At 38.4% G+C, this 16,494-nt stretch overlaps 1 protein-coding gene across 8 annotated transcripts in view; it reads right to left on the minus strand.

Annotated features, from left to right (window-relative positions):
• Positions 1 to 16,494, minus strand: part of nek8 (NIMA-related kinase 8) — a 230,646-nt gene that overhangs the window by 141,380 nt on the left and 72,772 nt on the right. For 4 of the 8 annotated variants that reach the window (XR_009512815.1, XM_059973353.1, XM_059973350.1 and 1 more), the window contains 2 exons: positions 15,664 to 15,822; positions 11,770 to 11,928 (listed from right to left, as the gene is read on the minus strand). Coding sequence is in view for 6 of the 8 variants with exons in the window: in XM_059973353.1 (XP_059829336.1) it covers positions 11,770 to 11,928; positions 15,664 to 15,822 (318 nt within the window). In the remaining 2 variants the exon portion in view is untranslated. Of the gene's footprint in view, positions 1 to 2,889; positions 9,946 to 11,765; positions 11,929 to 15,663; positions 15,823 to 16,494 lie in introns of those variants that run through there. The other 4 variants (XM_059973352.1, XM_059973354.1, XM_059973355.1 and 1 more) reach the window with 4 other exon arrangements.

Below are 16,494 nucleotides of genomic sequence, written 5' to 3' on the forward strand. Positions count from 1 at the left end.
GATTCTCTGCTTTGAGAGAAGATGACTGATATGCTGTTTTAAAAGAAGGGCCCCTTTTTTAAATAATGAGATATCTTCATATCTTCTATTATCATCACCCTGAAAGAGTTCCCAGTTTCGTTTTGGTAACCAATCAATCAGCTTTGGAAAGGAGGAGAAGCATCACATTTCTTTTTTTCTCCTATTTCCATTAACATTCCACTCATTAACTTACACAGTTTTCTTATGGCAACAAAAGCATTAGGAAATATTCCTGAATGCACCAGCATTTCTCTGGTTCTTCGTCTTGCTGCCATCCTGCACACACGTACACCCTTGTCTGAATGCCCTGTCGCACAACCCACCCTCACTCTCCAACTCACAGTCACTCCCTTCTTGCACTAGTCACTTTCAATCTTTTACTGCTGCTGTTTCACATATTTATACCACTGCCTGTTCTATTATAATAGTGCCAGTAACATTATACCGTCTTACACAAACGTGCACTTTACAATTTAGGTTAACTTGTCAATCTTCAGGCCATGCCACTCAGGGGCTTGTGCTAATATTATTTTGTGACTGAATTGCATTTTCTGGATCGTAACTACAGTAGTAAGTGCTGTGCGTGACTGTATGTACTCTGTTCTGCATCTTGGGCCCAGCGGAACTGTTTCCCTTAGCTGTATATATGCATATGGTTGAATTGCAGTGAACTTGAACTTGAGCTTTCATCCTATGTAACCTCAGATACTGAACGTCAACAGTGAAATCAATCACGCAGTATATTTCAGGGCCTGGTGTGTTGCGTTCACAGAAGTACAACTTCAGCGCAGGGTTCATCAGAAAGCAATCAGGAACTGAAAATATTGATCCAGGAGAAATTAGAGTGATCACAAGTTACTGCCACTTTAATCAATATCGGCTAACTCAGCTCAAGCCCAGAATCAAACCCAAGATCTTCAGTCCATTAGTCAAAAGCCTCAGTTCTACTTTGGAAAATGCATTTACTTTCAGAAGAGCTTTTTTACACTTCCTAATAAGTACTGAGGCAGAAGCTCTATTTCAGTTTTAAGCATGGCATAACTACAATATATGTCAATAAGCTTTGTTTACCAGTATTCTACCAAAAATGATGCACTCAATTTTAAGTGATTAGTTCTTCTGCCACTATTAATCATTTATTTACCTACATAACATTCTACCTACATAATAAGAGAAGTTGAAATTTAATTTACAATATACACTTAGTGGCCACTTTATTAAGTATACCTGTTTGTTAAAGCAAATATGTAATCAGCCAGTCATGTGGCAGAAATTCAATGCCGAAAAGCATGCAGCCTTGGTCAAGAGGTTCAGTTGTTGTACAGCCCAAACATCAGAACGGGGAAGAAATGTAATCCAAGTGACTTTGACTGTGGAATGATTGTTGGAGCCAGACAGGGTGGTTTGAGTATCTCAGAAACTGTTGATCTCCTGGGATTTTTACAAACAACAGTCTCTAAAGTTTACAGAGAATGGTGTGAAAAGCAAACAGAAAAGATCCAGGCAGCAGTGCTGTGGGTAAAAATGCCTTGTTAATGAGAGGTCAGAGAAGAATGGCCAGACTGCTTCAAACGTGCAGGAAGGTGACAGTAACTCAAATAACCATGCGTTAGAACAGTGGTGTGCAGAAGAGCAGTGTGCACAGCACATTGAAGCTTGAAATGGATGGGTTACAGCAGCAGAAGATCACAAATATACACACAGTAACCACTAATAAAAGTGGTCCCTGAATGTATAATAACATAAGTAGCTGATCGTGAACCTACATACATTGGAAAGTTCAATTTTATACAGTGTGCTAACAATTATAAAAAGTTTTTATGCAATTTCTACAGCTTATGTCCATTTAACTGGAGAAGTTTATGAGTGCCAATCAAGGATTCAAGAGCAAAAACTAGGTCAACATGCCACTATAGTACCAATAGAGAGCTGCAATATCAATGACACTGAAATTTGAATGAGTCAAATCAAGGCCCCATTTTTCCTTGTTAACTCGTACTGAACAAAATGGTACAAACAAGAGAACATCTACAGATGATGGAAATCCAAGCATCAGACACAAAAAGCTGGAGGAACTCAGCAGGTCAAGCGACATCTATGGAAAAGAGTAAACAGTCACCATTCTGGGCCAAGATCATCCAGCATTTTGTGCGTGTTGCCTGAACAAAGTGGGAGATACATTCCTACCATTATAGCAATGGCAACAATTAATATATTATGTATCTGCAAAGAAATTTCAGATTCCTAAAATATAAAAGCTGCTATAATGATACACTTTCTGCTTTGCGAGCTTTTGCAGTGATAGGCATAAAAAGATTTGTTGACCTTGACATTAAATCAAAATCAGCGAACGAGTTTGCAGTAAGTAAATTCAATAAGGCTGCCAATTAATCACTTAATGCAAATTATTAACTTAAATGTCTTGGGGATCATTCTGGGGAAATGAAATTACGGATAGAATAAAAATGAAAGCCAGTCTTCAGTAAATAAAACCTGTGCAGTTTAACTTTGATCTGATAGTGAAACCAATCATTGGGTGTGGGACTGTCCCACTAAAAATACATAGAGAAAGATAAAAGATGAATGTTCCTGCTATCAGTATGTTGTTAAAAATGTATCCCTGTCTCTTAATGCACAGTTCAGGACAGATCAGTTTTGTCATTTAATGTTCTGGTTAGTTGTATATTCATGGAGCCTCAGCACTAATAAAAAGGTATATTTTAGGTGTCTGGCTTTTGGAACAAACAACAGTATTGAATACTCAAAGGTGTTCTGCTAGTTGGGATGTGCTACAATTGTAAATATGTAATTCTGTAAATTTATCAGAATATATTCAAAGTGCAAAAGTGGGTAATTATAGCAGTTGAAACTGAGTTAATCATTTATTATTATCTTTGTGTTAAACAAATATAAAACATCATGTCAAGACAGTGAAATGCACTTGGGTTCTCCTGGAGCATTGCTGTCAATAAAAACTTTTATATTTTCTAGTTACAGCTTCCATGAGGATCAATTTTGGTCAATCACAACAAATTGCATGTTGTTTTTTAACACAATAATCGTCCATAACAGAGGAAAAATACATGTTATTTAACAAATTTGTAGGTGCCATGGTAGCATAGCATTGCGGTTAGCACAATGCTCTTACAGTTTGGTGCATTGGAGTTCAGAGTTCAATTTCGGCAGAGTGAGTGTGAGAGTGTATGTTCCCTCTGCATGTTCCAGTTTCCTCTCACAGTCCAAGGAAGTATGGGTTTTAAGGTTAAATAGTTGCTGGGCCAGAAGGGGTTGCTCTGCGCTGTATCTCTAAGTAAATTAACACCATAGGCCTCATCTGCTTCAGATATCAGTGCCTCTTGTCTAGCCAGCCATTGTTGGATACACTACATTCACACCCCCACCCCTGCACCACAGGCTCTATGCTGCAGACTACTGTTCACAGTCTCTATTAATCCTGAGGCTTGGAAGAGAAGGCAGCATCATCCTGACGCGATCTGCCAGGCAACAAGAAAGAGGTGAGCATAATTAACTATTCAGATCAAACAAAATTTTCATTAAAGTTATATGCAGTTCTTTATGTTTAATAATTTATTATTAGTTATAATGTTGATTTTTCTGTTTGTTTTTGGAATGTTGTTAAATTTTAAATACTTAAATCATGTCATATTGGAAAGCAATTTGGGGAATCCTACTCTAATAGAAACATCATAGTGAGCTGCTTGCTAAATTATTCTTCAGCATGTATTCTTCTGCCTACAACCTGGATAATTATCGTTCAGTACATCAAAATTAGCAGTATTTTTGCTAATTACAGTGTCTATAAAATGCATGCACCCTCCCCCCCTTGGAAGTTTTCATGTTTTATTGTTTCACAACATTGAATCACAATGGATTTAATTTGGCATTTTGATATTGATCAACAGAAGAAGACTCGTTCGTTTTATCTAACTTAATTACTAGTATAAAACACGAAATAATTGATTGCATAAGTATTCACCTCCTTCAAGTCAGTATTTAATAGATACACCTTTGATAGCAATTACAGCCTTGAGTCTGTGTGGATAGGTCTCTATCAGCTTTGCACATCTGGACACTGCAATTTTTACCCATCCTTCTTTACAAAATTGCTCAAGCTGTCAGATTGCATGGGGATTGTGAGTGAACAGCTCTTTCTCAAGTCTAACCACAAATTCTCATTTCGATTGAGGTCTGGACTCTGACTTGGCCTCTCCAGGACATAACCATTGTTGTTTTAAGCCATTCCTGTGTAGCTTTGGCTTTATACTTGGGGATATTGTCTTGCTGAAAAAACTTGGGGTCGTTCTCTTGCAGACTGCATCACATTTTAATCCAGGATTGCCCTGTATTTTGCTGCATTCATTTTATCCTCTACCTTCACAGACCTTCCGGGCTTGTTGCAGTGAAGCATCCCCACAGCATGATGCAGCCACCACCATGCTTTATGGAAGGGATGGTGTGTTTTTTGATGCTTATGCCAAACATAGCATTTAGTCTAATGGCCAAAAAGCTCAACTTTGGTTTCATCAGACGACAGAACCTCCTTCCAGCTGACCTCAGCGTCTACTACATGCCTTCTGGCAAACACTAGCTGAGATTTTTCAACAGTGGCTTTCTCTTTGCCACTCTCCCATAAAGCTGCAACTGGTGAAGCACCCAGGCAACAGTTGTTCTATGTGTAGTCTCTCCCATCTCAGCCACTGAAGCTTGTAACTCCTGCAGAGCTGTCATAGGTCTCTTGGTGGCCTCCCTCACTAGTATCCTTCTTGCACAGTCACTCAGTTTTTGAGGGTGGCCTGCTCTAGGCAGATTTACAGCTGTGCCACATTCTTTCCACTTCTTGAAGATTGACTTAACTGTACTCCAAGGGATATTCAGTGACTTGAAAATTTTCTTGTGTCCATCTCCTGACCTGTGCTTTTCAATAATCTTTTTGTGGAGTAGCTTGGCGTGTTCTGTCGTCTTCATGGTGTAGTTTTTGCCAGGATACTGATTCACCACAAGTTGAACCTTCTAGATACAATTGTATTTTTACGACAATTGATTGAAACACCCTGTCTACACTCAGGTCTCCTAAAACGTAACTCCATTTAACTAATTATGTGACTTCTAAAACCAATTGGGTGCACCAGTGATGATTTGGTGTGTCATATTAAAGGTGGGTGAATTCTTATACAATCAATTATTTTGTGTTTTATATTTGTAATTAATTTGGATCACTTTCTAGAGGTCCGTTTTCACTTTGACACGAAAGAGTCTTTTTCTGTTGATCAGTGTCAAAAAAGCCAAATTAAATCCACTGTGATTCAAAGTTGTAAAACAATCAAACACGAAAATTTCCAAGGTGGTGGTGGGTGGGGGGGGGGGGAGTGAATACTTTTTTTGGCACTGTATTTTCCTGGTCAGTCCACCACATCCAACTTGTGGCATCAGTGGTCTGTGTCAGGATGCAGCAAGGCTTTAGGAACGCCACTGCTATGGAGTCTTCAAGTTGCCCAACTATGCCTAAGCTATCTCAACTTGGGCAAGTGAGAATTGTCCCCACAAAGCAACAATGTGCATGCACCAAAGGCCAAATAGAAACCTGGACATGAATTTTTCATTGGTTTTGCACAGAAATTCTTATTGAACTTACATCAACATCCTGTACTCCTTCTTACTGAGAAATAAAAACATTGAATTTTGCGAGGATGAAATGAGTCAGAGGAATATGCTTCATGTCACAATACAGCCTTGAATTTCAGGAGACCAGCCAATTCCCTACAATGTAAATAATATCTTCACTAGCAGTTTATGTAGAATTTGTCAATATTTTCAATTACATAGGAGATTCCATTGAGAGAAGACATCAGAGTTGCCCAATTTCTAAGCAACACACTCAAGATGCTGGAGGAGCTCAACAGGCCAGGCAGCATCTATGGAAAAGAGTAAACAGTCGTCATTTCCTACAGAGACCCTTCATTAGGACATTCATCCTGATGAAGGGTCTTGGTCCGAAATGTTGACTACTTACCCTTTTCCATAGATGCTGCCTAGCCTGCTGACTTCCTCCAGTTTTTGAGTGAGTTGCTTAGATTTCTAGCATCTGCAGATTTTCTCATGTTTGCCCAATTTCTATGCTGGTGTGCTCTGAATTGTTTTGCTTTCAGCTACAATTTATAACTTCACATAAACTGCGTTACATCACAGCAAAAGAATAGTCCCACATGAAAGCAATCTGTAAGTCTTGACTGGGATTCTAGCATCCAAGAGCTACCTCCCAGCATTGAAATGGTTACGTATACCTTCCTTAGCAGACTCACCATGTAGTGTCACAGAATCCAAAATGAATTATGAATGTAACTGCAAATGGGTATTGATTACAGAAGCACAGCACAATGAAACGTTTAACACTTTATATTTCATCCTCAATATGTATTTTATGCAAAAAGTGCAGACACCAGGGACTGAATTAGAAAATAGTAATCTACAGCTAAGTGTACAGAGATGTTTATCACTTCTAACGATTGGATTATGGTTTTGTAACTCACTCATGGGCATCCATTATTCTAGATGTAATTTCCTGTCATCTTAAAATGGACTTCAGATAGATTGATGTTCTTGTACACTAAAGGCCTTTTGTGAAAAATACAACAAGATTAGAATTTTAACAAGCAATTGTGCTACAGTACATTGACATTCACGATTTGGAATGTGGTAACCTGGCTGAACCTTCTGTTACAGATACAATGCATTAAGTTTTAATTGGGGATATGAGTCACTAAATGGTGCAAATATGATGATTTATAATAATTCTGCTACCTGTGCAAAGCGACTAAATAGGTTGTGCACACTGATAATTTGGCACCAGGGCACATTAGCAAATACAGATTACATTGTATCCTTAAAGCAAAACTCCACAATTTTCCTAGGGTTAATTTAATAAAGACAATATTTTAATGGGCTATTTATTTATTTTTTATTTATTGAGATACAGCGTAGAATAGGCACTTCTGGACCTTCCAGCCATGCCATCCAGCAATCTCGATTTAATTCTAATCTAATCACGGGACAATATACAATGAGCAATCGGCTTACAAACCAGTATGTCTTTGGACAGTGGGAGGAAACTGGAGCACCCAGAAGAAACCCACACAGTCATGGGGAGAACATACAAAATTCTTGCTGGCAGTGGCAGGAATTGAACCTGGGTTGCCTGTACAGTAAAGCATTCCCCCCCCCCCCCCATGGTACAGATCTATGGGCTATGGATCATAGATGATGCAAGCTAAAAAGTGGACAAAAATCATGCTTCCAGTCATTATTGATAATACATAATATCAGGCAGTGGATAAGACATGACTAGAAATTTTACAGATGCTGGAATTCTTGAGCACATACACAGAATGCTGCAGAAATTCAGCAAGTCAGGCAGCATCTATGGAGGGAATCAACAGTTAATGTTTCGAATTGAGACCCTTCATCAGGACTCTTAAAGTATTAATATCTTCCAATAGCAGAGGGCTTAACAGTTTCACTGTCTGTGCTCATACATGAGAAAATTGACATTGTCACTACATGCACCTATACCGGGGGTCGGCAACCCGCGGCTCTGGAGCCACATGTGGCTCTTTTACATCTGTGCTGCGGCTCCCTGTTGCTTTGGGAAATAATTTTAATTAAAATGTATTTTATGTTAGTTTGTTAGTTTTCGAAATGTAATTCTAAATTTGAAGATTATGGTGATCTTGTACAATCTAAATAAGACGTTGTGGCGACCCATTTCCTGACACATCCGAACCGGCTCACAATTAGCCAGCATTCAGGCTAAGGGAGATAGCCTACGGGGGTTTGTGAGTACGTGTCTTTTGCAGCATCATGGGGGGCGGGTTGAGGGAGGCTTAAAAGCAAGGCTGTTTAGTTCGAATAAAGCTATCTTTGACTGCAGTTTACTGACTGCGTGTAGCACACCGCTACAACGTGTTTTTATCACTGGCTGTCCAGAGGGGAGGTGCTGAAACGCTTTGTCACGTGTCTGGAAGAAGTGAAAACTTTCCTGGGCAGCAAAGGGCCCACCTTTCCTGAGCTGGAACAGCCAGAGTGGCTGGAAAAGCTACACTTCATGGTAGACATGACAGCGCACCTGATCACGCTGAACACAGCTCTTCAGGGGTAAGGACGTACAGCACTGCACATGTTGGAGGATGTTTTGGCATTCGAGCGCAAGTTGACAGTGCTTGCCAGAGATTTACAGAAAGGCACATTGTCTCACTTCCCCAATTTGAGAGAGTTCAAACAAGGTCACGACATGATAAATTCGGAGTATTTACATTCTGCAATCATCGCAATGCAAACATCGTTTGGGAAACGCTTCTGTGAGTTCAGAGAGGAAAAAAACACATTATCCTTCCCGGTCACTCCCCTAAGCATCGATCCATCCCTACCGAATACGACTGCATTGTCAGATGTGAGTCAACCTGACCAAGTATGATAAATATTTTAATTGCCTATTATTTTACGTATATTCATATGTTTTCATTGTTCAGTGAAATAGTCCTTTTACTTTTCAGGTTGACAGCTGGCTGACGTTATTTTTCGTTTGCTGCTGACGGCAAATTTAAGTTTGGCGTTTTTCATAAATACAAGAAGGACTCAAATAGACGATGAGTATTTTACTTAAAAGTAACCTTCAACCCAACGTCTTTTTTTCGGAGTTCAAAATGTTTTTGTTGCATGCAGAAATGTAATTTCGTTTTCTCTGCAGGAGTTCATCAATTTCATAAATGCAACACATTATAGTTTGTTTATACATAGCATAAAGGCAAAACAAAACGTTGTATGCAGTGTTATTTCATTTTAAATGTCAAACGGGTTTTGCAGCTCCCAGTGTTTTCTTTTCTGTGGGAAACGGGTCCAAGTGGCTCTTTCAGTGGTAAAGGTTGCCGACCCCTGACCTATACCAATGGTGTCCTCTGTCTGGTTTTGCTGTACCCCCCAGCAAAAAGAAAAGCAACATTCTCTCAGTAAGTTTGGGATTTGATCTCCTTGATTAAACTTGTAACCACTTAAATCCAATTAAGTTCTGTCCTCTAAATTGTCCAAGACATTGAACTGTGGGCATGTGTGTTTAATACAATTGGTGAGAACCATTTTTCTATTCGAACACTTTTTGGACAGAAACTATGAAGCTGATGTGAATCATTTAAACAAGGTAACTTACCGGTGACTTTGGTGGCAGTTTTGAAAACCACTGAAATTTCTACTCAGTTTCATACCCCTTAAAATAAAAGGTTGGACTAAGTCCTAGAAAATGTCTTAATAAAAGTGCAGCACATTATAAATATCTGCACAAGATTTAATTTACAGCCACTTTCACTTGTCCCATATTACATGTCACTAAGCTCATTTCTAAACTAAATACCTAGCATGACTAACACCAAAAATCTGGTTGCATTTAGCACTTCCTTTTGATTCCATGCTAATGCTAACGGGATTTATAAGAGGACCAATTTGCAGAAATGTTTTCTAACACTTGAAAACACATGAGCATCATTGGTAAAGTGCACAATACAAGAACCAAAGGCATTTATAGTCTTAACTGTCTCATTAGGAAACATTCAGCAAGACGTAGTCAAAGTATTAGGAAATTATGCTTAATTATATTACAATAATTCGTAATCAGAACAGAATGTGAAGATGTGGGAATTTTTTGTTAAGGTCTATTCCCAAATGTCAACAGTACTAGACATTCTGCAATATTTATGCACAAAATTATCCACAATACTGCTGAAAGACTAATGCGTCATTTCTTCTGGCTGGTCACTTTTCTGGCCTTCTTCGGTATTAGGCATCCTCCATTTGAGAGAAAAGACAGTACTTTTAATTTAAATGTTTCAGGTCATCTTGGAATGGATTCCTCTCCCAAAGCTACAAGTGTAAGATATAACATTGTGACGTTTGAATAGGTCTGTTTATTATATATCAACATTTCCCACTAAACTCTAATAAAACAGCATGCATTTACATATTGTAGATTCCATTTTTTTATTATTCATACTCTTAAACCTTGCACTGTTGTGAATTGACCATCTTTGGAGGCATGAACTTCTAGCAGCACATCTTATTTGTGAGCATCTTGCTCTGGCCCTATTTGGTTCATGATAACCCTTCAATACTAAATAGATCCAAGTCCCAGGGGCCATTCTTGACATGTCACAACCAACTGCAGAAGTTTATGACCAAGAACAAAACAAAATTTAATGTAAGCTGCAAACTCATAGACATAATCAGATGTGCTGACTTGAAGGTGTTATAGACTGTGTCATCAGAGAGTGCAGCTTGGTTGGTGAGCCACCATACACAATTTACTGATGTGCAGATGAACTTGTAGACAGACCTCAGGACCTTAAAGTCACCTGCAGCTCAATAGCTCCTGGTGTGAAGCCCTGATGGATGTCAGTTACTGATGTTTCCATCAGAGATGTTGTGTGTATGGGGTGTCAGGGGAGCGGAAGCACGTCTGGTGGGGAACATGTTGCGTCCTTTACAGGTGGTTTGTCCACTTTTGGTCCCCACCTGGCACTCAGCTCTCACCTATGGCTCCCCGTGGCTGTTTGCATGTGACAGCTGCCACACCCCGGGCAACAACTTCGACAAGCCGGCTAAACCAGGTGAGGGTAGCCAACGGGTCTCAAACCCTCAGTGAAATAGGGAGTTGTCTATCCCAGCATGTGAAGACAGACTCCGGCAGATTGAGCGGACGAGACCAATGGAAGGTCCAACGGTCAAGAAGGTGGCTTCTGCAAGCGTCATGGAACACTTAGAGCTCAAGACACAGAAGATGTCCTGGTCATCCACTGCGCCTAGTCCCATCTCCAGCCGTCTCGACTCTTGTCTTGCCGCTGGATCCAGATTGGAATTGGAAAGAGAGAGTAAGGCTGATGCCGTGCAACTCTCCCTTACTTAAATCCAAATCAAGCACTAGTCTCGACACCATCATCATGACTAATGGTGTCGAGGTCTTTATCGATGATGATGGACGAACATGATGATGATCTATGAATTATCAGCATCAACTGAGATCTCCATTGATTCCAGAAACCTTTTCCCCTCACCTCACTATTTTCAACAGTGATGATGATAAATGGAATAAAGGATGGACTGAAAACACTGCCCAAAACATGAACTAACATCACATCCAAAAAAGCTCCTTGGATTTCACCAGCCTCTTAGGGCTATGCATGTTCTAAATAGGATCCGAAGAGGGAAAGGGAAACACAAACAAGTGAAAATCTGCAGAAGCTGGAGATCCAAGCAACACAAACAAAATGCTGGAGGAACTCAGCAGGCCAGGCAGCATCTATGGAAAAAAGTACAGTCGACATTTTGTGCCAAGAAGGGTCTTGGCCCGAAACATCAACTGTACTTTTTTTCCAGCAGAAGGGAAATGTACTCACTTAATGCTTCTGTAGAAAATCAAACCTTCTGTAAATGTTGCAATCAAAATCAAACAATAGACTAGAACATCACATCTTGCTCTCAATACAAACACAATGGAGATGTTTTTGAGATAAACTTCATCTCCTAAAAGGCCAAGGTCTTACATACTTCAAACAGCCAAATTCAAGAACACCTTAGAATAAATTATGTGATAAACCTGCTTGTAGATTACTAATACAATGTTTAAATAAACATTTAACTGAGAAATGTACCAATGTAAAAGATTAAAATTTGAACAAAGGACTTACTTACGTTTTATTGCCAGTAATGTGTTTCCATGACAGCATGCAACAGAAGTAATAAAGTACGGGTTTGTTTCATCCAAATGTACTTGCTTGGGTATTCCAGTGTCATCTTCTTTTCTTCCGAGACGTCCTCTGGCTCCCTTTCCCCATGTATACACTTCACCTTCTGATAAAATGAAAGGAGAATCAATTGGCTCCCTACAGTTGTGGAACTAACTAGTGAGGCAATAGGCTTACTTTGAGTTTATTTTCTATAAAAGAGTTAATAAGCAATCCACCTACAAGTCTCCCCAAGGATGATCACTATACCAGAATATTACATTGAAATTAAGAATGACATATTTTAAGTTGAAAAGCTGAAAAGTCGAAGTTCTGAACTAAGGACCATTTATGTGGGTATCAGTAGATTGAAGATGACTGAAAAATTACATTAAAATATTTGGCAATAGGTAAGTAATGTTAACTATTTAAATATCGACCGAAAAATACAAACTCCAGAGAAAACTCATCCATCCATGGCTAGTTTAGAAAAAAATCAGATTGAAAGGGACTTGGAACATTACAAAAAGTCAAAGCTTGAGTTGGACAAGTTCTAGAAACAACAAAGGATGACCAAAAATTTTAGTAGAGAGAGATCAAGTATGCAAGTATTTTAAATAATAGAAGAGCTTGCACAAAAAGGATATGTGTAGTAAAACTAAATATCACCCCTTCAACAGCAGAGACAGGATAAAAGATAATAGGAAATTGGGAAATGACAAAGGTAATAGCCAAGTAAACTGCACTTGACTTCATGGTAGAAGACACAGTGATGCACCAAATAATGGGGACCAAAAATCCACTAAGAATTTGGTATTAAGTAAGTGCAAAAATGGAAAAAGTCCTTTGAACTCAAGACCTACACCTCAGGTTTCTAAAAGAGATTGCTGCAGAGATAGTGCAAACATTTCTGATGATTTTCCAAATTCCCTAGATTCTGGCATAACTGTGCCTGCTTTTGTATGCTATTTTCTCTTTCTTCATTAATGAATTGGTGCTTCTTTGCTGAATTGTGCTATTTTCACAATTCTCAGCCTTTTTAAAGACATTATCAGCTTCTTCCTTTGATCTAATACTCTAGATGGCCACAACCAGTGCTGCTATTGATCTTTATTTTTGCCTTAAAGGAATGTACATGCAATGTAAACTATGCATTAATTTGTTAAATGTTCGCCATTTCTGGTTTAACGTCATATCTTTCAGCGTTGTTTCTCAGTCTACCACTGTCATGTAATAATGTTGATATTCTAAAAGCAATGTAGATACTCTAATACCATTTTGGATTATTTAATTCACTACCGTAGTCACCTTTCAATCATATCTGTCTTGGCTACTGGATCATATTCATTTCCTTTTCTGTCATTAATTCAACCACATTATTATGGTCCATATGTGCACTCAGAAAAGTGCCTTCAGTTTTGTCTTTTTATCATTTTTCCCTACGTTGACTCTAATTAGAGGGATGCTGCTATGTTTGTGCCTTCCTGACAGATTGGTTATCATTATTTCTGTTCCTGCATTGTACTATCACTTTACTCTCTCATAAACTTTTAAACTTCCCCCTTGTTTCCCCCTTCAAACCCACCCTTTTCTTTTCCTCCACAAGATTTGGCTTAAAGGCCCAATTATTTGATTAACTGGGACTCTGGTTGCTGCTCTTTGTGGGTTAACATAAATGGGTGATTGATGGTCCAAGGTCATGTGTCCATGTTGTAACTCTTCATGGCCCTACAAGTCAAGTGAAGCTCATTATTCTTCACCAATACTTACACCAATGTCTCAAGTGTGAATCCATTTCTTCCCCCATCAATTGTTGAACTACTCACCCAATTCTCTGATCCTAGCTGACTTATTGCTTGTCTGATCCTTGATTACTGCTTATTGATTTATTATTATTATTTCTTTCTTTTTGTTGTCTTTTGCACACTGGTTGAACAGCCAAGTTCATGCAGCCTTTCACTGATTCTATTATGTTTATTATTCTATTATGAATTTATTGAGTATGCCCACAAGAAAATGAATTTCAGGATTGTATATGATGACATACATGTACTGTGATAATACATTTATTTTGAACTTTGAACTATTTAACCTATGCCAATTTGGAAATGGCTCAGGTCCAGACATTACCATCTTTATAGTTCTGCTTTTTTAATTTAGACCCTAGCTTACCGCTATCCTTCTCAATAAGGTCCTTTGTCCTACATCATGGGTTCCTGTGTCAACCACAAAAGCAGGTTCTTTCCACTTCTAATGAAGGGTCACGGACCAAAACACCATCTGTCTCTCTTTCCACAGATACTGTCTAATGTGTTGAGTTTTTCCATAACTTTCTATTTTGAAGTGGATCTTTTCCCTCTCACTCCAAGTTACTCACAAACTAGCAGGTGCATTTAGAAACCATTTACATCCATTCAGACAGACATACAGCTGGAATTGTTCTAAAAATTACAAGTAGTCCCCAGCCTAGAAAGTCATCAAAGGTCAATGATATGATTCTGCAGCAAAAGACACAATCATGGCATGAGAGGCAACAGGCTTTCATGCAGCAACTGCAAGATTGTAACCAATGGCAGGAAGCCATCCACGAACATAAGGGATAAAGCTGCAATTACAACTGACATCCTGGAAATATTTAATACCAACTCCTGTGGACATTCCCCACCAAGCCAGGATATGAGGTACAGATTACAAAGAGAGATAGGAAAGGCATGTGAAAAGGGCAATATTATGAATGGTCATTGAGGGATTTTAATATGCAGATAGATCGGAAAAATCAAGTTGGTGCTCGATCCCAAGAGAAGGAATTAATAGAATGCCTACAAGATGTCTTTTAGAGCAACTTCTGGTTGAACCCACTAGGGAAAAACAATCCTGGATAGGATGTTGTGTAATGGGGTTCAGAGGGATAATAAGACAGCCATAATTGAATGGCAAAGTGGACTCAAGGGGCCCAATGGTCTAAATCTGCTCTTACGACTTACGGTCTTATGGTCTAACCACTGAATTTATCTGAAGGAATTTGTGGGTTCTCAGGAACTTAGGAGCAGGGGCACGTATCACATGCAAGTTGGAAGTTTATTCTCTCCAGTAAAGTAGAAATTGTATATTCTTTTGGAAGTTGTGTCATGGCAAACATAATCAGTTACTGTGATCAATTTTAAGAACTTGACAGCTCTGTAAATTTTAATGGACTTTCCACTGGCTAGATAAGTTCTATGTTCTAGGCAAGAAACAACAATTTTTCTTTTAATAATTTGTAGGTATCTCTCAATTTAAATGATCTTTTCTTCCAGCATTTTCAGCTTCCCTGTGTGTTTCAATAAAGAGTAACATGCTGTGGAGAAATGGTCAGTAACAGGAAGTTCCAAAGCAATGAAAATTCATCTTTCCTATAATAGAATTATAAAATAATAACTAAAGCTAGGAAGTCAATATTAATCCAATGGTTATAACTTCTGACCAAGATTATGTGGGTTTTACTAGTGTTTTCTTTAACTGCTGGTAGCTAAGTAAAAGGTGTAATATTTTATGGATTTCTGCAAATAAAAACATTATCACATTCAACTCAATCATAATATTAGGAATTGAAGTTTGACTAATAAATAGTTTATAAAGTCTAGTGAGCCATGCAAAAATTCCAAGGCTACTTTCAAGTAATTAAAGAAATAGATTTATCAAGATTAGTGTAATTTTGTGAGCAGGTGTTTGGTGTCCAATCACAACATAATGACAGAGAATTCCAGGAGCGTGATTAACTGTTCATTTCACTAAATATTCATTTAATCAAAATTATTAGATATGTATTTCATCAAATTTCAAGGTTTTGAGAAATGTGTCCTGTTTCCTTGTTCTAATGTACCTGCTCCAATTGCTACTGTGAAAGCATCTCCACAAGCTACCATGGTAACCTTTACCCCACACAGATCAGAGACCAAGTACGGCAAACGATTATTGCGACGGGTGCTGGTGCCCAGTTGTCCATGTTGGTTACTGCCAAATGCATAACATTCCCCAGTTTCTGAAATTAAAAATAAAACAGAAGATAGTTTTAGATTCCTTGGACAGAAGGTTGAGTTGCTCATTGAGTGCCAGCAGCAAAGCAGCAGAGAAGATTCTCAAGATATAGATTTGATATCAGAATTAACCATCCAAAGCAGGGTTTCTGTTGAGGTAAAATGAACAAGAGGAGAATTTGGAGGGGTGAATTGGCACCAAACAGAATTGAAGCACTCGAAACCTGAAAGATACAAACAAGCGATGTATTTGCACACCTCTTTACAAATATCTTAGAAGCAACATTGGTATAAGTTCTGGTTCTCAGTTGAAGAATAACATGACCTTGTGGAAGGTAATGATTTGCTATTTAGATTTACATAAAATAATTTATGTTTAAACATGCAAGCTGCTACACAAATATAATCAAAGACTGAACTGAATTGTTGTTTGGCCAAAGAAGTTTACAGATGGAATTTGCTCATTAGTTTCAGACTAAAATCAAGACTCAAGATTGTTTAATGTTATTTCTAATACACAAGTATAAATGAGAGCAAACTCCGGATCCAATGCAGCATAAAAAAACCCAAAATAAATATAAATATGTAAGATAGCTTGTATATGTAGGTTGATTGTATGCACATAAAGTAACACTAGGCATAGGAGTGTCTGTACATAAGGTGACTCTGACAAGAAA

The sequence above is a fragment of the Hypanus sabinus genome, chromosome 6 (genome assembly GCF_030144855.1).
Source record: "Hypanus sabinus isolate sHypSab1 chromosome 6, sHypSab1.hap1, whole genome shotgun sequence".
NCBI classification, from domain to species: Eukaryota; Metazoa; Chordata; class Chondrichthyes; order Myliobatiformes; family Dasyatidae; genus Hypanus; species Hypanus sabinus.